This window comes from Engystomops pustulosus, chromosome 2 (assembly GCF_040894005.1).
Source record: "Engystomops pustulosus chromosome 2, aEngPut4.maternal, whole genome shotgun sequence".
NCBI lineage: Eukaryota > Metazoa > Chordata > Amphibia > Anura > Leptodactylidae > Engystomops > Engystomops pustulosus.
Window position 1 is genome coordinate 162999988 of NC_092412.1, and position 22125 is coordinate 163022112.

The following is a 22125-nucleotide window of genomic DNA, read 5'->3' on the forward strand; positions in this document are numbered from 1 at the left end:
TATGGATGTTAAATGTGTATGGGGAAAGTAAGGTTTTGTCACTTATTTTATTTGACATGTGAGTGTACTAAAAAACTCATGTTATCTGGCTACATTTAATTTGATTGTTGCATAGAAATTCAAAGCCCTGTTATAAGAAGAGTATATCAGAAGCATTTTAAATATAATTCAGTCTTTACGGTTTCAACAAGTAATCCTTGTGTTTTCGTCATGTTCAGAATGTAATTGCAGAGCATGAAATCCGGAATATATCTTGTGCAGCTCAGGATCCTGAAGACTTGTGTGCTTTTGCCTATATCACAAAAGATCTGCAGACCAGCCATCATTACTGCCACGTTTTTGGCACTGCTGATGTGGTAAGAAAAGATTTTAAATGTTTTTATATTCCGTACTTTTCTATTTGGCTCTTAAAAACACAGTACATCAACTGACTAGTTGCCTTTGTTATAAATCAGTTATCAGTCAAGAGATGCAGAGAAACAATTCTATGTGGCAGTACATGAAAGAGTTAGCCTAAAAGCCTTACACAACTCTTTTCATTCTAGGCTTACACAGTTGGTTGCCAATGTTTTTATTTCCCTTGAACTTCTCCTCTATTTAAACATTGTGTACTTGTGACTTATACAAAATGTGCTCTAGTTTTTGCAAATTAAATAATTGGAAAGTCTGGCATGCTCAACCCCTCTTTACTCTTTTTTTTAGTTTTTAATTTGAAAAAATTAAATTGTGTCAAGTATTTTAGATTAAAAAGTGTGGCAGAGTAGGAAAATTTACAAATGCAACAGATTTAAGTTTCTGATTCTTGGTGATAAATGTTATATAGCAACACAAGTATCAAAGTGTAACGAAGAATGTTTTTGCTTATTTTTGAAATTTAACAAAAATAAAAAATATGGCATGCTTATACGATCAGTACTACTTAGGACCGTTCCGTACCCGGGAAAAAGATGGGACCTGTCCTATCTTTTCCCGTAATACGGCGCCGTGCGCCATAGGTTGCTATGGAGAGGGGCGGGGGTGAGCTGCGCTCACCTCCTCCTCTCCCCGTACACTGCCGTTGCCCACTACGGTACGGTACGGGCAGGCAACGACAGTGTGAATATAGCCTAAGATGGATTGGTTAGGGAAGGTGTAAAGCAATTTTTCAGGCAAGCCACAGATTCTCAATGGGATTTAAGTCTAAACTTTGCTGAGTACATTTTAAAGGGAATCCGTAATCCATTTTGACCATTGTACACAACAGACACTGCAGCAACCACAATCAGTAAATGTACTAAGCTCAATAAAATTTGAGAGTCAAACTTCTTTGTGAAGGTAAGGCCCCTTGTGCACGACCATATAAGAACGGGCATATATGCAGCCTTTTATACAGCTGGTAAACAGCCCCATGCATTCCAATGGGCAATACAGCCATCCATGTACATGGCCGTATTGTCCACCATACTGTACCATACCGTAAGTGAGCTGTGTAAAAAAAAAAAAAAAAAAAAAAAGCATGTCCTATTTTCTACCGTATTTACGTTCCATATGGTCCATAGAAGTCAATGGGAATGTATAAATTATGTGCTGCATACGGCTGTGCACCTTATGCTGCCGTATGTATGTGCAGTATCCAGAACCAGTGGGAGGTGCATTCTGTCAACCATCCATCATTTGCCAGCCCACTGTATTTTGTACGTATACGGTGTACGATGCCATACTGTTGCAATACGTCCCGTATTTATGGACAGAATACAGCCACATATACAGAACAGAAAAGACCATATGGGCATGTGTATGAGGCCTAAGTATTTCAACAACACTTTTGGTAATCTCATTACCTTTACCCAAACAATCAGATTGGGACCATCTATCTCCAATAGGTTGTACTAGGGACGTCATCGTGGAGTGGCAATCGATTGCCATGAGAGCCTTGGGTCTTCATCAGACCCAAGGCTGCATGACCTACTGTGTAAAAATGCCATATACTGCTATACAGTAGTATTACTGTATATGGTATATACAGTATATGGTAGGAACGATCAGACCATCTAGTGTTAAAGTACCCTAGAGTGTCTAAAAAAAAAAAATAGTATAAAAAAGGTTTAAAAAAAATAATTCAAATCATCCCCCTTTCCCTAGAACTGAAATAAAACGTAATAAACAGTAAAAATCACAAACATGTTAGGGATCGCCACGTTTCAAAATGCCCGATATAAAAACGGTTACCGGCGGTGAACCCCTTAATGGTTTATGGCACCTAAATGTCTGAAACGCTACTTTTGTACCATTTTACATCACATAAAATATGAAATAGTTATTAGCGGCAGAAGATGGCACGTGTACACATTTTGTTTAATTTATGAAAATTTATTAACCTCTTCCTGACATTTGACGTAATAGTACTGCATGGCGGGAGGTGCATTCCCTCATTTTGCAGTACTATTACACACTCTAGACCAGTGGTGGCGAACCTATGGCACTCAGAGCCCTTTCTGTGGGCACCCAGGCCTTCACCCAAACACAGAGTTTGCCAGATAGGACTCAAGGCTACCTCCTGTGGTCCAAAACAGCCCAGGACATGCTGTGCTCAGCACTATTTTAATGCGACTTCCTTGACTGCCAGGACTACAGGAGGAGCGGGAAGGGTTGGATAGAGATGAATTGTCATTCGAGCTCCTGCTCTGGGTCCCCCGATTCTTCCTCTTCAGGGGACCCTGGAGAGAAGCTTCAATCCAAATTTCTTCATCATCTTTCTATTGTATTGTTTAACTCAGGACGTCAATACGATTAAAACCTGTGATACAGCAGGGATCAATAAGTTTCTGCTTTAATTGTCATGTTGGCACTTTGCAACATATAAGTGGGTTTTGGTTGTAGCTTGGGCACTCTATCTCCAAAAGATTCGCCATCACTGCTCTAGACTCTTAGACCCGCAATTGGAGATTCCTCCGGGCGGTTCCCAACACACAGATTGGGATTAATAAAACAGTTATACTTTATTATTGCAAATTACATAATTATATCCTTCTCACTTCATTCTTATAATCATGAGAAGCAAACCTCATTATTTACCGGATATTGTAGCATCACTTCCCTTTCAGGGGACCTCGACAAGGCAGATAGAAGTGCGTTCCTTATCATGTCTGGAAAGTCCCTGCCCCCCGTCAAAATCCTGCTGCTTTCATAACATTTCATAAACAAAGGCATTAGATACTGCCGGATCATCATTTTGTATCATATATGAACATGAAATGAACAAAGGCATTATTCGTATTAGATACAAAATGATGATGTGACAGTAACATATGTATCAGCAATAGTAGATCTAATAAGATCTACTTGGTTGCAATAAAACTCACACAATGAATATCAGGAAATAAAAATGTAGATGCACTTATCTATTTGTTGCTGGATCCAAAAAGTACTCCTTCCCTTAAACGTAAGTCACACTTAGGACACTGCACACACTTCGGATCAATGCACACTCGCCACCAAGCTCCCACACTCGCTTTTCTGATGCTTTTTTAAACGTTATGTGCCACATACCTCTGCTGAGCTCACTGCAACAAGATCTGGCTGCATGTTAAATCTGGCGCACGGTCAGACTGAGCACCGGAATGCCCCCTAATTTGTCATGTATTTTCTTATTCAAGTATATATTGACAATGATTAAAAGGAGAGGAAGCAGTGTCAGGGCTTTGGTAGGTGACACACAGCACCAATAGCAGATTCCTGCTGTGCTGGGATCAGTAAATGCAGGGACTATTTGAGCACAGCAGGTGGAAGGAGACTCAGAAGGCTGATCGCTAGGCCCCTCCCACGTCTGCCTCTGTGTGGAGCAGAATAGAGACTGAACAAGCATCATAATAACAAATAAAGGTATTTTTACTTCCAGGTAACCATTACAAATAGATTTTTGAAATATTTTAACCTCTTTGACAGCTTTTTGTTGTAAATAGTTTCATGGCATAACCCCTTTAAATAAAGTAAACAAAAAAAGAGGGTGCTGAGTCCTATAGGGAACTTGTAGTTTCAATTTACTAAAGTCCTTGATAAGCAGGAACAGGAGCTGCAGAACCTGGAGAATGCACACACCAACCGCTGCAGAACCCCCCCCCCCCCAATACACGCGCCAACCGCTGCAGAACCCCCGAATATGCAGGCCAACAGCCGCAGAACATCCCAATATACATGCCAACCGCTGCAGAACCTCCTAATACACATGCCAGCTACTGCAGAAGATCCCAATACACATGCCAACCACTGCAGAATATCCCAATACACGCACCAACCACTGCAGTACCTCATTTCGAGACTCAAAAAAAGTTCTGCCCGGAGGGAAAAGAACAAAGACAGTTTTAACAGGTTCCAGACTTCTAAAAACAGGAGCAAGAACATTTTTGTCAACAGGAACCCACCAAACAAGACCTCTTCCCAGTGACGCCAGCTGTGTAGTTGGGGGCAGACTAAAAAATTTTGCAGAGACTTGGGAGCAAATATCTTCATTTCCGTGGATATTAGATGTAATAAAGTATATTTACCAACTAGAATTCCGGCGGCCAAAGATCATTTTCAGATAATTCGTCTGCCCCCAGAAGACCTAAAAATCCTGACAGCAGAATTAAAGAAACTTGTGCTTAAAAAAGTTTGTAATGGTACCATTGACTCAAGAAAAACAAGAATTGTATCCTCCCACGTTACTTTAGAGAAAACCAAACGGGTCTTTTCGTTCCATCATAAACCTGAGGGAGCTGAATTCCGACCTCTTATACAAATGGTTCAACATGGAGATGGTCAAATCAGCAACTCTGTTCCTGGGAAAGGATCACTTCATAATTACAGTGGACCTAGCGGATGCCTATTACCTCATCCCCATTTATCAAACATCCCAAAAATCCATCAGGATACCAACATACATGGATGATACCCTTCAACATTACCAATTCAAGGTTCTGCCCTTTGTATTATGCGCAAAGAATTATGCCCAAAGAATCTTCACCAGAGTAATGGCCGAAGTAACAGGGTTTTTATATCAGAATGGCATACAGGTTATTCCGTACCTAGACGACTTCCTACTGTATCCTACTCTATCTTCTTTTTCTCATATTGGATGAAAAATAAACAATGAATAGTCAAGCATTGTTCTCAGCCAGCAAACATTCTTCCTCTATATTGTGATGGACACTCGGAGGTAGATGTCCTTCCTGTCGGAGGAAAAAATAGCTTCTATTCCGGAAAGATGATATGCTGTGAAAAAGTTGACCATTTGAGACATCATAAAGGCGCTGGGATTGATGACCTTCACGCTCCCTGCAGTCCTGTCGACTCAAGTTCATTCAAGGTGCTCTCCATTCAGTTTGGACAAAAAGGTCTGAATTCCAGAAAAGATTAAACAAATAATTGAATTGGTGGTTTCTAAGGAAGAACCTGAAAAGACGAGTAGTGTGGATTCCCAGGGATCACCACAGATCCCAGCTGCAAATGTTGGAGGACGCATCTGGACTCTCACATAGCCCAGGGAACCTGAAATTGCGACTTATCCACAGCCTCAATCAACAGAAGGGAATTGTCATCAATATGAGAATCCCTGAAAGTGTTCCTTCCCAAAATTAGTAGATCTGAGAGGAACTTGAACAACAGGTTAGCTGTAAGGGCAGGACAGAGTGGGCACTGTTTCTTCTTCTTATGAAGAAATGGGGAACCCCGATATAAGATCTCTTTGTCACAAGACAGAACACACAGGTACCAACATTTTTTTGCCCTGTAGAAGGAAGATAGCCCGAAGGGAATAAATGCACTGACACAAAAGTGGCCTTCTATATTCATTTCCGTCATCAGCCAAGGTTTCTCCCCAAAGTGGTATCCTTATGCCAGCTGCAACAAACAATAACGCTACCCTCTTTTTGTGGTACTCCCAAATCCAGCAAGGAAGAAAAATTCCATTGCTTAAGTGTGAGAAGATGTGTGTTAACTTTTATTTAGAGAACACTAACGACTTTAGTAAGTCGGACTATCTATTGGTCCAGTATTGGTGGAAGAACAAGGGGACTAGTGCACATAAATCCACTATAGCCAGGGGGATTAAATCTGTGATTTCTACATGCTACCACCCATAACAGTGATGGCGAACCTTTTAGAGGTCAAGTGCCCAAACTGCAATCCAAAACCTGCATATTTTTTGTAAAGTGCCAAAACAGCCATTCAAGAGGTTACTCATTTAAAATTTCTTGCTTCGTGCTATAACACAGCTTTTAATGGTCCTGAGGGCACCAATATCTTTGTCAGAAGGAGAGGAAATTAGGGTTGTCACTGGAGCTTCCCTTGACAGCCCCTGAACAGAAAGAGGGGTCGCACTCAAGGAGCTTTAATGATAACCTGACCCTTTCTCATACCACCTCTCTCTTCCTGCAGTCTCAGGTAGACCAGGAGACTCCACGTTAAAATAATGCTAAGCATGGCAAGTCTTGAGACTGCAGGAGGATTCCTGTCTGGCAAACTCTGCCATGGGGCAACAGCCTGAGTGCCCACTGAGAGGGCTCTGAGTGCCACCTCTGGCACCCGTGCCATAGGTTCGCCACCACTGACCTATAAGATAAGACTCCTCCACCAGAGGAAATCAAGACTCACTCCACGAGAACAGTCTCCACATTATGGGCAGAGAGAGGATCCGCTTCAATAGAGCATATCTGCTAGACTGCTACATGGGAAAAGCCCACAATCCTTTTTTCATCACCACAAATTAGATGTGGGTCCAGACTTGGATCTAACCTTTGGCAGGAATGTGCTCTCGGCAGTAGTTTCTCCCTGAACAGATTACTCCTGTTAATTCCCCTGTCAGTGGCATTGTGGAGGAGTTAGGGAAAAAGATTAAAATTACTTTTACTGGTAATTGGATTTTCCTTAACCTCCACAATTGCACAGAGATTTACCCATCCTTAAAGGGGTATTCCAGGAATCAGCGTAATTCATATACAAGTGGGCACTCAAAATATAAGCTAATGTGTAATTAGTTGTTATTTAAAATTTTGCTCCCCTTAGCAGAAAATGCTGATGACATACACTGTAATGAAGAATTAAAATGCTACTGGCCCTTTAATCAGTCCGTTAATTTCCTCTGCGCGGTCCGTTGCAGGACAGAAGATGGCTGCTGGTCACATGTCCACATCACATGTCCTGCACCTGCCTGAGCAGGTCATGTGATCACCACTACGTTTGGCTGTAGTCGGTTGGTTGCACTGCATTCAGTATGGCCGGTGTTGTGGTGATGGCAGTTACACATCATTACTATGGTAACAGAGCAAGAAAGCCTGTTACATCATCACTGGGAGCAGAGCATAAGATGGAGGAGGAGTTACTGAGAACTAAAGGATCATGGAACTTGTAGTTTCCAGTGGCGGCCATCTTAGTGATAACTCCACCTACTTTGGAGAGGCCATAAATATTGTAAATCATAAAATCAAACTATTTAAGCTCCATTTTGTGACTAATGACATTGAGTATTGTTGTATTCATTTATTTATATCATCATGGGTTTTTGTGTCAGACGTTCATATTCCCAGAATACCCCTTTAAATTAGTTATATTCTAGTCTTATTATAAGCATAAGGTTCTCATATATAAACTGAATAGTGAGGGAAGGGAGCATTTTTTATTCTCTTCAAAGAGTAATTTTTATATTTTTCAATTAAATTGTATAAAGTATAATGTGTTAAGAAGAAAATAACGGTAGATATAAATCACTTGAATAAGTTAAAGCTTTCCAAAATTATAGCTAATTATTGATAAACCTGTCAGATTCTAAAAATATAACAAGGGGTGGGTGACAATCCATTGCCATGTCAGCTGGAAGTCTGAAACTCACAGGCCTGTTATTCTGCACAATCTATAAGAGTGTCCCAGTGTCACGCTATGTAAGTTCAATAGTATTGCACGTCAAACGTCAGTAAACGTCAAATGTCCAAATATCATCTATTCCTTAGAAAGTGATCAAAAGGTTGTACAATCCCCAAAATGGGAGAATTGAAAATGTCGTCCCATCCCGCAAAAAAGTATGACTTTTACAGCTTCCACACTGAAGTATTAAAATAAAGCTAATTGGCCTAATTAACATCTGCAAAGAGTTTGTATGTTCTCTCTGTGTTTGCATGGCTTTCCAATCTAATAGATGCATGCCAAATATACTTTATTGATCTAATGAAAAAAAAAGGCACATTAAAAATGAAAGGAAAGAGATTCACAGTGAAAACCAGACTGAAACAGGAATAGAATGAAAATCCAAATGTTCTCCCTCAAATGATTAATGTGGAAGGTATTAAAGGGCACCTGTCATCAGGTCTGTGTCACTAGTCTTGTCACTACTACTTGTTGGAGCAGCTCACAAGGATCCCATCCCAGCCTTTATGTAGTTATTTCATACATTATTCATTGTAAAATCATCTATTTTTTATCATGTAAATGAGGCTGGTCACATGGTCAGAGGCAGTGATGTCACCCCTGTTACCCCTCCCCTCTCCTCCCCCTACTCATGTCTGTGTGTAATGTATAGTAAAGCATTGCTAGTGTGTGTGCTGCATCTGCTGACATGCTGCATCCTCCTAATATACAGGTGAGAGACAGACATCAGCTACACATGAATCTGACGTGTTCTGCTGTAACATGGCTGCCTGGAGCTGCTGTATCTCTCCTATACACACACACATGCACACACAGGCTGTAGGGGGTGTGGCCACCAGCACCAGGAAGCACATCATTATACAGGCTGTCAGTCATGCACTGGGGGTGTGGCTGTGACTCCCATTCATGATCAAGGTGGACAGCTTGAATATGCTAATGCTTCATTGGACATTTCACAGGTCATTTGCATACAGCTTTAGGACCTCATTGCTTAGGTTTACAGGCATGTAGAGGGACAATGAAGGGATAGAGACAATGCTCTCTAATGGCAGTTTATGAAAATATATTTAGTTTAGGGGGGTTATTTTGCATGACGGGTTCTCTTTAAAGATTTCTAAGCTGTAAATATGCCTGGGGTCCTCAATAGTTACAAAATAATGGTGCACACTATTGAGTAGTTCATTACTACAAATGTAATTAGTATACCCAGGGGCAGTGTGTATACAGGAGGAGGGGGGGAGGAGGGGCAGTGTGTATACAGGAGGAGGGGGGGAGGAGGGGCAGTGTGTATACAGGAGGAGGGGGGGAGGAGGGGCAGTGTGTATACAGGAGGAGGGGGGGAGGAGGGGCAGTGTGTATACAGGAGGTGGGGGGGAGGAGGGGCAGTGTGTATACAGGAGGTGGGGGGGAGGAGGGGCAGTGTGTATACAGGAGGTGGGGGGGAGGAGGGGCAGTGTGTATACAGGAGGTGGGGGGGAGGAGGGGCAGTGTGTATACAGGAGGTGGGGGGGAGGAGGGGCAGTGTGTATACAGGAGGTGGGGGGGAGGAGGGGCAGTGTGTATACAGGAGGTGGGGGGGAGGAGGGGCAGTGTGTATACAGGAGGTGGGGGGGAGGAGGGGCAGTGTGTATACAGGAGGAGGGGGGGAAAGAGAGGCAGTGTGTATACAGGAGGAGGGGCAGTGTGTATACAGGAGGAGGGGCAGTGTGTATACAGGAGGAGGGGCAGTGTGTATACAGGAGGAGGGGCAGTGTGTATACAGGAGGAGGGGCAGTGTGTATACAGGAGGAGGGGGGGAGGAGGGGCAGTGTGTATACAGGAGGAGGGGGGAGGAGGGGCAGTGTGTATACAGGAGGAGGGGGGAGGAGGGGCAGTGTGTATACAGGTGGAGGTGGGGGGGCAGTGTGACTACTGGAGGGCGGCCCATAAAGGGGCCCACTAGGGCTCTGTCGCCCAGGGGCCCACTAAAACCTGGAGCTGGCCCTGGCTATAGTTTTCTCAGTGACAGTCAATGCCTCACACAATGCTTTGCTGATTATTGCATCATTCCTAGCTTGATGCAAAATTCTTGAAATTTCTTTGCTGCAGGATGAAAGTGGGTTGAAAATTAATCGTTTGTAGCAGGTCTTATCCCTCAATTGACGATCAGCTTCTTATTCCTGCGGTATAATTTGCAAGGCCAGATTACAATGTTACCATCTTTATCGGCGGGGTTGTAAATCACATCTGACAAGGATTGTAGTGTTACTAGGGTCCGAAGTTCATTGTTGGTTAAGTTATCATTGTAAACATATTTAGGAATTTGTTCTAATTCCTTAGTCACTAGCCTTACAAAAATCTCTACTGTAGGACAGATAGACAACAGTAGGAATTTCTGAGATTTAGGTGTCATTACTGTGGTTATCTCACCTGATTTGAGCAGATTGTTCTTTCAATAACACTACAAGAGCTTGTTATGCATGCAAAAATGTGCAGATCTTTTATGAAAGAAAATATATGAAATGATGCAGCAGGAGAAAAGCATAAACCTTTTTCTAGGATCTGCAATTTAATTTCTGAAAAATGAACAGATAAATTACCGTATTACATTCTGTTTCAATTTGAATCTTCAACCGTTCAAATTCAGAATCCCTTAACGACCTGGCCCTATTCTGGGGTTTTTTTTTTTTTTCATTTTTCACTCCCTACCTTCAAAAATCTAACTTTTTTTTATTTTTACACGTAAAGAGCTCTGTGATGGCTTGATGCACTTCATAGTTATGGTATTGAATATTCCATGTCGTGTACTGGGAAGCGGGACAAAAATTCCAAATGCAGTGAAAATGGTGAAAAATTTGCAACCATTTTCTTGTGGGCTTGGATTTCACGTCCTTCAGTGTGCGCCCCAAATTACATGTCTACTTTATTCTTTGGGTTGATACGATCACGGGAATACCAAATTTGTATAGGTTGTAGAATGTTTACATACATTTACAAAAATTAAAACCACCTGATTTTGCCATCTTCTATCGCTGAGAACTTTATTTATGCTTTGGTGTACGGAGCTGTGGGTGGTGTCGGTTTTTGTGCTTTTTTTTTTTTTTTTTTTAGGGAAGGGGGGTGATTTGAATTTTTTTTTTTTATTATAATTTTTTAAAAACTTTTATTTTAACTATTTTCAGGTGCGCAGCGTTAAGAGGTAAATATCAATCAGTAGTTCTAAAAATTTGTTGAGCACTTGAATGCGGAGGCCTTGTGGAAACAATCCTCGTTGGACAAACTGTTCAAGAAATGCCCTGTTCCACCATATTTTTGGAGTTCACCATCGTTTTTCTGACCAACTGTGGTCTCATCCTTAAAAACGTGTTCCAATTTATTCTGCCAAGAGCGTTCTTTTGTCTTATTATTTATCCCAATCAGTGGGCTAAATCTGTGAAAGATGCACAGAAAGAGACAGCAGATGAATGCACTAAAAGCATAATGAAAGTGGGAATGACATAATCATGTGACAGGTTATGTACATGGTGAAGGCTGAAGTCACCTCATGGTCACCCGACTAGTCATGTGATATGATACAAAGACAAGCCCCACTTATGATGTGGGTATGAAATCATAATCATGTGATTACACAGGTCCGACACTGAAGTATTAAAATAAAGCTAAATGGCCTTCGAATATGACAAAATTAGTATTATTTTGTCTACTAAAACATAATAAAACCTATATAAATTTGGCATATCTTTGATCGTACCAACCCAAAGAATAAAGGGAGGTTGTAATTTGCAGTGTACAACAAAAGCCATAAAAACAGGGCCCAAAAGAAAATGGTGCTTTTATTTATTTTATTTATTTTTTACTTTACCGCATTTGTAATTTTTTTCCAGCTTCCCAATGCTTGCCATAGAATATTATATTCCAGTACCAGATAGTCAAATGTGTTACTCAGAAAATTAGTCCTTATGCAGCTCTAACATAGGAAATTAACATAGGGAATTTTTGAAAGTGGGGAGTGAAAAATGCAAATATGAAAAGGGGCGGTGTCCCTAAGGATTTAAATGTTGAGAAATGAAAACCAAAGTTATTACCTTAAGTTTATAACTTCATATATGTTCTTTCCCTTTCTGCAGAACCAAGCCTATGAAATTATTCTTACTCTAGGTCAGGCATTTGAGGTTGCATATCAACTGGCAATACAGGCACAGAAATCTCGTCATCCAGAGGCTGTGGTCTCTCGACCCTCAAAACCCATTCCTAAACCACGTGGCAGTATAAGGCGACAAAATGTGAGTTATAGATAAAATTGCATCTTTAAACCCCTTACTAATGCACTTGTTTTTCAAAATAACCACCCTAAGTTTTTTATGAAGGTTTCTTCTACAAGCTATAACATTTTTTATTTTTTTTCACTATATCTGTTTTTTTGCAATACAAATCAAAGTTTTTATTAACAGAACTTTGGGTTCCATGTATCTTACTTATGAACTTTTGTTAACTCTTTACCTGTTTATAGTATATTTAAAATTAACCGAAATCAGACATTGTTTTTCCTATTGAAGAAGGTTTAGAAAAAAAAAGTATCTCTGAGATCATACTGACATAAATTCCACGTTTTGAAATTTTCTTCCCCAATTTTCGTGTACAGTCATGGCCTAAAGTTTTGAGAATGATACAAATGTTAATTTTTACAAAGTCTACTGCTTCAGGTTTTATCATGGCAATTTGCATATACTCCAGAATGTTATAAAGAGTGATCAGCTTAACAGCAATTAATTGCAAAGTCAATATTTGCCTAGAAAATGAACTTTTTCACCCAAACATATTTCAGTTTCATTGCAGGCCTGCCTTAAAAGGAGCAGCTAACATAGTTTCAGTGATTGCTCCATTAACACAGGTGTGGGTGTTGATGAGGACAGGGCTGGAGATCAATCTGTCATGATTAGGTAAGAATCACACCACTGGACACTTTAAAAGGAGGCTGGTTCTTGGCATGATTGTTTCTCTTCTGTTAACCATGGTTATCTCTAAAGAAACTCGTGCAGTCATCATTGGCCTAACGTGCAGTCACAAAACTGGCTTAACAGGGAAGAGTATCGCAGCTAGAAAGATTGCACCTCAGTCAACAATCTATCGCATCATCAAGGAATTCAAGGAGAGAGGTTCCATTGCCAAAAAGGCTCCAGGGCGCCCAGGAAGGCCAGCAAGCGCCAGGAATGTCTCTTAAAAGTGCTTCGGGATCGGGCTACCAGCAGGCAGGTGTGAGTGCATCTGCACGGACTGTGAGGCGGAGACTCTTGGAGTAAGGTTTGGTGTCAAGGAGGGCAGCAAAGAAGCCACTTCTCTCCAGAAAAAACATCACGGGCAGACTGATATTCTGCAAAAGGTACATGGAGTGGACTGGGGTAAAGTCATTTTCTCTGATGAATCCGCTTTGAAACATCTGTAAAATGGCTTGTTCGGAGAAGACAATGTTAGCGATGCCACCAGTCTTGTCTCATGCCAACTGTAAAGCATCCTGCAACCATTCATGTGTGGGGTTGCTTCTCAGCCAAGGGAATCGGCTCTCTCACAGTCTTGCCTAAAAACACATCCATGAATAAAGAACTTCTCCCAACCGTCCAAGAGCAGTTTGGTGATCAACAATGCCTTTTCCAACATGATGGAGCACCTTGCCATAAATCAAAGGTGATATCTAAATGGCTCAGGGAACAAAACCTAGAGATTTTGGGTCCATGGCCTGGAAACTCCCCAGATCTTAATCCCATTGAGAATTTGTGGTCAATCATCAAGAGACGGGTGGACAAACAAAAACCAACAAATTGTGACAAAATGCAAGCGTTGATTGTGCAAGAATGGACTGCTATCAGTCAGGATTTGGTCCAAAAGTTGATTGAGAGCTGCCAGCTGCTAGGGAGAATTGCAGAGGTCCTGAAGAAGAAGGGTCAACACTGCAAATATTGACTTGCAGCATAACTCATTCTGTCAATAAAAGCTTTTGTTACTCATAATATGATTGCACTTGTATTTCTGTATGTAATAAAAACATCTGACAAACCATAGGGCAACAGATCATGTGAAAATATAATATTTGTGTCATTCTGAAAACTTTTGACCATGACTGTACACTTCACAATTCTTAATTTGGCATCTGAAAGGACAATTTGTCCCACAGACAAAAGCCAATCAAATGCCTCTAAAAATGAAAAATGTAAAAAAAAATGCAGTATGCCTTTTGGAATACTGGAAAGGAAAAACACAAATGCAAAAACTGACAAAGGCCTTGTCCTGAAGCGTTTAAAGGGGATGTGTTGTCACTTACATTTAAATTCTTTCTGTAATCTGTTTTCGATTTCTGGTTAGTTTCATTCTGTTTTCTTTCCATGATGTTGGGGGATGCCATATGGCATCCTGATCAGCCATATCTAATTGTAAAACGCACATTATAACATGTATGCTTTGCCCATATCAGATAGAGCCTTCAGAATCTGAACAGACTGCAGTCTCTCATGGAAGTGTACCATGGACGATGGATTCCAAACCATAATACTGAGCCAGGATAAGAAGTGAGCATACATGATTGGATTTAAAGCAACTTTTATTGTAATGTGTATGTTTAATGTGTATGTATGTATGTCAGTAGAAAATTATCTATTAAATTATCAGTACGTTTTAAGATATTTTAACACCTTCCAACTCAATGGCCCTACGTGGTGGCTTCATTCAGAAAATACTTTTGATGTGAGATGTAAATTGATTATATAAAGTCATTAGGGCAGATAGTTTAGAATGCCCCTATTACTTAATTTAACAGCCCTGTGTCCAGAAAAATAAGTACCCAACTCTTTCTGAAATCTGGTGCATGATATCAATCAAGTGTAATTCACGGAACAGCTTGACTTCAGTGCTCTACTCTCCTCCCCCATGACTTTATACAACCAATTTACATCATAATTCAAAGTCGATTTTCAGTATTATACGACCTTATTGTATTAAACCTGATCTAGAAGGTATAAATCTACTTGACAACATACTGTTGGTGGTCTAAAATGTCATCATCTACTTACAGGTTCCCTTTAAGATTTTTTTATACTATAAGATAAGATTCATTTATACTAAACCAAGACAGGAGTAGAAAAGCATCAATTCTGTATTTTTTTTTTTATTCCGTTTTTTTTTTTTTTCATGTTCACCATAAAGCCTAAAAATGTTAAAAATGTTATCTTTATTCCATGGGTCGATATGATTACGGGGATACCACACTTGAATATATTTTCTATTATTTTACTAAATTTGCCAAATAAAACCCTAATGTGGGGAAAAATCTATCATTTTTGCATTGCCGTCATCCAAGTAGCATAACATTGTTACTTTTTTGGCTACGGAGCTGATTGATGACTTGTTTTTTGCGGGACATGTTGTACTTTGCACCAGTATCATTCTGGAATACATATGTTTTTTTTGTTCACTTTTTATTGCATTGTTTGTGGGATTGAATAGCTAAAAATCATAATTTTTGGAGGTTTTAAAACAGTTTTTTTTTTTAACGGCGTTCATCTTGCGAGTTCAATAATTATTTACTGTTATTCTACGAATTGTGTTATGATTTAGACTTTTTTTGTGTTTATGTGTCTCTTTAGATGTTATGGGGCTTTTGGGCATTTTTATTGATTTATTTCTTTATTTTTTATTGCATAACTTTTTTTTTTTTTTACTTTTTCCACCATGAGACATGAACAAGCAATCATCTGATGTATTGATGTATTGCAGGGTATTGTAGGGTATTAGCAGTGTCAGTCTTTGCACATGCATAGGCTGACACTGTGCCATTAAAAGAAGTCATAGGCTCCATCTTTCAAGCAGTGCTTACAGGCAGCTGATCGGACCCCAGAGTTTCCCATAGCAACGATCGCCGCATCCCCGAAGGCTGTGCAGGGGGCGGGAGGGGGGGGTAGCGATCGAGTGGGGAAAGATCCCCCAATGGCAAGTCAAATGCTGCGGTCGCGCCTGACGTGGCATTTAATGGGTTAAGGACCCAGCGATTGGAGCCCACTCCGACCACGGGTGGTACACTGGGTTCGGCTCAGATCTTGAGCTGAACCGGCATCAGCTCTGCGTCCGATATATCGGGCGCTGAGCGATAAATCACTGTGGTCAGCATCTGATATATCAGAGGCAGAGCGGCAAGGGATTAAAGAGAATTAGTGGCAGCTCCTTAAGTTGATAAGTTTCTGTTTCTCTGTTGCTAGTGAAAGGGGTCTTATAGCTGTTCAGGGCTTATGATTTATTGTTGTGCCATATGCGGAAGTGTGCTTCTAAGAACCCATGCATTCTGGGAGTGTCTATAAAAGGATAACTAGGTGACCTTGCGTACCCTTCGGAGGTCCGAAACGTCACTTTTTTCTTTACAATTACAACACTAGAAAGATCACAAATGGAACAGCATTCTCTCAAATTTTGGAAAACATTTTAGTCTCAATTGTTTTAGGGACCATTTTATTTCTATAGGGGATTTGGATGTTCTTTTAATAGAAACCCACCACATATCACCCCTTTCTATTAACTTTACCCCTCAAACTATTCAAAACAGCATGTAGGAAGCTTGTATTTGATAGAACTTCAAACAAAATGAAGGTTTGATTTGGAATTCACTAATATTTATCAAGAATACATTCATTTAGCCACAAAATTTTCCCTTCTTAACTGAATTAAAGTAGAAAATGCATCTAAATAGTAAGAGGACACCCAAAATGTGGATGTAACCCACTGTCATATGGCGAAGCATGGAATGAAAGGAACGCCATTGAGCTTTTGCAGGGCAAAAGGTGCCATGAAATGTTTGTAGAGCCCTTGTGGCCACGTTCACACGTGGCATTTTGGTTGCGTTTGAAACACAATCCAAAGGCTCCACCTGCAATCACATATTGAGGTAAGATTGAATTTACTTTGCATTTGCGCCATTTTATTGTGGGCTCGGATTTTATGTCTTTCACTGTACATTCCAAATGGCATCTCTAATATGTTCATTGGTTTGGTATGATCACAGGAAAACCAAATTTATATTGGTTTTATTAGTTGTTTTACAAGATTTTACCAAATACTGTACTGTACTGGGGGGATGTGCAGAACTAAGGTTAGGCCGACGGAGAAGGCAGTCAGCCTAGCCTAAGGCCCCTTAGTGACCGATGTAGAAAGCCGTATGGGCGGTCACTAAGGGGTTAACAATCCCTTTGCAGCATATTTTGCTGAATATAAACATGTGGCATATGTAAGTACTCCTTACATTTTACTACTGTTTTTTTTTATATATATAAGTTGTCTATATTTGTACATACAAACCTACAAGAAGAGCAAATCCTGCCTGAGGGGGCGCACACAAGTATGTCAGTGTGCTTGGTTTACAATCCTTCATCCTGATGGTAGATTTCCTTAAAAATGACGTTCCTGGTGACAGATTTTAAAGCTTTTTCACTTGGCTCCCTACCAGCAGTATGTGCCGAGTCCCAGGGCTGGGGGTGCTGTTGCAGTAACCTGTGTTTGTCTCCTCAGTGCATTTTTTTCTCTCCCTGCTTATCCAGCGCCCTCTGTCCCTCACTTCCAATCTCACTCCCCACCACTGCAAGCTCCTGCTTCCTGTTATGTGCATTGAGAGGCGGGGGGGGGGGGCTTTATGAGTGTGGAGGTGAAGAAGATTGCATCCCCCTGGACTCACCACATGCAGTTGGCAGGTAGCCAGGTAATGTGAAATAAAGGTTAATAAAGTACTGAATGATTCAGAATCAGGACAAAGGCATTTTTTAAATCTGCATAGCATGGGCCTTAGGTACCTGTCACCAGATAAATATGACATTCCTCTTGACAGATTTTATTCTGGACGTCAATGAATATCGAAGGCTAGATCCATTTAAACAAAATCATTTCTGTCTGCTGTATACATAAGAAGAAAGGAAAATGGAGACTCCATGAAGCACCACTCTCCCGATTGAACCTGTGACTGCAAAATATTATACAATATAACAAGACTATGAGAGATTACAGAAATATATTTGTTTGCCACCAAAAACAACAGACATGTCAGGCAAGATCATGCAACAGTTATCCTAATAGCTTCTTTTTGAACCAGGGGACCATGGTTATTGGCTCTCAGGGAACATTCAATATCAGATCCCTGAATTTTTCCAGAAATACCAAATCTATTGATCCAGTGACGTATCTTCCATCTGGAAATCAGCAAAATTCATCTGACGGCCTGGCTTTTAAGAGTGTAATACTGTCTAGAAAATATCATGGACGTAATTAGGAGAGGCTGGGCCCCATAGCAGACTTCTGCATAACCCCCCTTCCCCTTAAAGGGGTTGTCCAGTGACAAAATAGCCAGGCTAACTTGCTGATCAGTGAGGGTTTCAGTGACCCCAATGGATCATGACAACAATGGTCCATACCTCAGTTTTACTGCGACGGCTGCCCTATTCATCTCTGTGTCACTGGAGATAGCCTAGCGCAGTTCTCCATCACCACCATAGAGATGAATAGAGCTGCCAGCGAATGCACGACTGCTCGATTTATGCTGCGAATGTGATCCATGGGGGTCCCATCACTGAGACCCCTACTAAACTGAAGAAATGCCCCCCCCCCCTAATACATTTTTGTATTGTCCTCTTCCCCATCACGAATTATAACCATATAACCACATATAAATTATATACATGCCCCTCTGAATAATTATATATACCTCACAATAAATTATATTTACCAATTCCCTTCTCCAATTATATTGAACAGTCCCCCTAATAAATCATATACAGTTTCCCTTGAATAATCATATACAGTCATATAAAACAGTTTGGGCACCCCTATTAATCTTAATCATTTTTAGTTATCAAAATTTTGGTTTTTGCAACTGCTATTTGAGTTTGATATATCTAATAACTGATGGACACAGTAATATTTCAGGATTGAATGACGTTTATTGTAACAGAAAATGTGCAATATGCATTTAAGCTGAATTTGACAGGTGCAAAAGTATGGACACCTCAACAGAAAAATGACATTTATATTTAGTAGATCCTCCTTTTGCAAAAATAAGAGCCTCTAGTTGCTTCCTGTAGCTTTTAAAGGAAACCTACCACTTCTGAAGGTAGGTATGAGATGCAAACACCGGGCACCAGCTCAGGGTGAGCTGGTGCCGGTGCTTAGTCTCGTTAGTGTTAAAACCGCGGTATCGCGGTTTTAACACTTTTTAAACTTTATAGCAGAAACTGCTTCGGCGCTGCGTGCGCACGATCGTGCGCGCGCCTACATTGGAAATGCCGCAGCAGTTTCTACTATAAAGTTTAAAAAGTGTTAAAACCGCGATACCGCGGTTTTAACACTAACGAGACTAAGCACCGGCACCAGCTCACCCTGAGCTGGTGCCCGGTGTTTGCATCTCATACCTACCTTCAGAAGTGGTAGGTTTCCTTTAATGAGTTCTTGGACCCCGGATGAAAGTGTTTTGGACCATTTTTTTTTTTACAAAACAATTCAAGTTCATTAAGTTTGGTGGTCGCTGAGCATGGACAGCCTGGTTCAAATCATCCCAAAGATGTTCAATGATATTCAGGTCTGGGGACTGGGATGGCCATTCCAGAACATTGTAATTGTTTCTCTGCATGAATGCCTGGGTAGATTTGGAGCAGTGTTTTGGATCATTGTCTTGCTAAAATATCCATCCCCGGCGTAACTTCAACTTCTTCACTGATTCTTGAACATTATTCTCAAGAATCTGCTGATACTGAAAGGAATCCATGCGATCCTCAACTTAAACGAGATTCCCGGTGTCGGCATTGGCCACACAGCCCCAATGCATGATGGAATCTCCACCAAATTTTACAGTTGTTAGCAAGTGTGTTTCTTGGAATGCTGTGTTTGTTGGCCGCCATGCATAATGCCTTTTTGTATGACCAAACAACTAAATCTTTGTTTCATCAGTCCACAGGACCTTCTTCCAAAATGCCTTCCAAAATGCCTTCCAAAATGCTTACTTTAGTAAGTAGCTCCTACTGCACTTTTTCAGGGTAACTGTAAAACAACAAAAATGGGAATAGCAGAGGACAGCTCCTTGGGTAATATAGTCAGGTAACCAGATATCCAGAGAAATATGTAATGGAGGTGCTCACCTGGTAAATACTACTGCTTTATGCATATATCCCCTCTCTGGGGAAAACAGATCCTTGATCCCAGTCGATCAGATGTGGCTGGGCGTGTAGAGTTAAAGCAGCTCCCACAACTCAAATTACTGGTAACCATAAAGGTTCCAGTCAAATATATTATTAACCCCTTAAGAACGCAGGGTTTTTCGGCTCATTTCTCGCTCTCCAACTTCAAAAATCCATAACTTTTTCATTTTTACGTGTACAGACCTGTGTGAGGGCTTATTTTGTGCGTAACAAATTTTACTTTCCCGTAATGTTATTTATTTTAACATGCCGTGTACTGCGAAGCTGAAAAAAAAATTCCAAATGTGGAAAAATTGAAAAAAAAATAACATTCTTGTGGGCTCCGTTTTTACGACTTTCACTCTTCACTCCAAATAACACACCTACTTTATTCTTTGGTTCGGTGCGATCGAGGTGATACCAAATTTATATAGGTTTTATTGTGTTTTAATAAATTTTCAAAAATTAAACGAATGTGTACAAAAAAGAAAAAAAAAATTTTGCCATCTTCTGACGCTAATAACTTTTTCATACTTTGGCGCACAGAGATGTGTGAGGGGTCATTTTTTGCGAAAATAGGCGACGTTTTCATTGCTACCATTTTGAGGTCTGTGCGACATTTGGATCATTTTTAATTTCATTTTTTATGTTATGTAAAAAGGTGTAAAAGTCGCATTTCTGACATTTGGGCGCCATTTCCCGCCTCGGAGGTCACCGCCGCCGGTAACAGTTTTTATATTTTGATATATCGTGCATTTTGGGACGCTGCGATACCTAATATGTTTGTGATTTTTACTGTTTATTATGTTTTATATCCATTCTAGGGAAAGGGGGGTGATTTAAACTTTTAATATTTTATTAATTTTTTAAATTTTTTAAACTTTTTTTTTTTTTTCACTATTTTTTATACCATCTAGGGTACATTAACCCTAGATGGTCAGATCGCTCCTACCATATACTGCAATACTACAGTATTGCAATATATGGCATTTTTGCAGGTCATACATTACAATGAGCCACGGACTGTACAAATTTTGGTGACCTTTTATTATAAAAGAACACATGAGGTTCACCGCTGAGAATAACCCGTTGTTTTAATATTTTGATAGCACTTTTGGGATGTGTCAATGCCCAATATGTTTATCATTTTTCAGTTTATTTTTATATGCCTTCTAAGGTAAGGGGATAAATTAGAATTTTTACTTTTTAAAGTATCTTTTAAATTTACTTGTTTAGCTCCCCTGAGATGTTTGAACACAAGGGGGTCTAATCGCTCAGGCAATATACTGCAATGCAACTATATTGTGAATATTATCTCTTCTATTACTGCATGCCTCTGTGGGGGGTGCAGCAATATGGCCATGCCCATGTTGACTTTGACCATGGCAACTAACAGGTTAACTGCCACAACTGCTGCCAACACTGTTTGCGAAAGTTGTCAGCTGTACAATATAACAGTTCCCTCCTCTGTATAGAGAGTGCTGAGAACCCTCTTTGTGCACGCTTAAATGGGATTTCCCAAGAAAGAAAATTCTCAAATCATCTAAGTGATGTTTACACAATTTAGATTATTTTAACCCCTTTCTTTACCATTTTACTCAGTTTTATTGCTGTATTAGCGACTATCACTCAGTGTAATGGTCAATATAAGATTCCAGAGTGTGGATGGGGACTCCCTAAGCAGACACATTATGATCCATCTAGTTATTGGAGCTGAAAATGTGCTTAGGTTATCAGGGTACAGATTTGTATAGACTTTCCTTTAACTTCTGAACATTGTAGTAGTATCAGAGACATAGAAAAAGAAATGAGACATATCCGAGATGAGTTGCATGAAAAGCATATTACACACTTACAGCTCTGCTATATATCTGTTGTCACAGATATGTGCTTGCCCCCCCTCCCTTCCACTGGATAACTTATCTGCCTGTAGCTTGCAGCTTCTCTCTCCTCACAATGTGGTGTTTGCTGGCAGGAAGCAAGTGAGTGTCTCTGAGCTCTGTCCTGTACTGCAGGAGGGGCGGGACTAGAGTGCAGGGAGCAGAGAGATAAAGAAAAATGCACCCCCACATTCCCCCAT

The 22125-nt window shown here is 40.4% G+C and overlaps 1 protein-coding gene across 2 annotated transcripts in view; it reads left to right on the plus strand.

Annotated features, from left to right (window-relative positions):
- Positions 1-22125, plus strand: part of ANKS1A (ankyrin repeat and sterile alpha motif domain containing 1A) — a 183406-nt gene that overhangs the window by 145220 nt on the left and 16061 nt on the right. For both annotated transcript variants that reach the window (XM_072137187.1, XM_072137188.1), the window contains 3 exons: positions 219-356; positions 11982-12137; positions 14321-14414. In XM_072137187.1, coding sequence (XP_071993288.1) covers positions 219-356; positions 11982-12137; positions 14321-14395 — 369 coding nt within the window. In that variant the 3' untranslated portion in view covers positions 14396-14414. The remainder of the gene's footprint in view (positions 1-218; positions 357-11981; positions 12138-14320; positions 14415-22125) is intronic.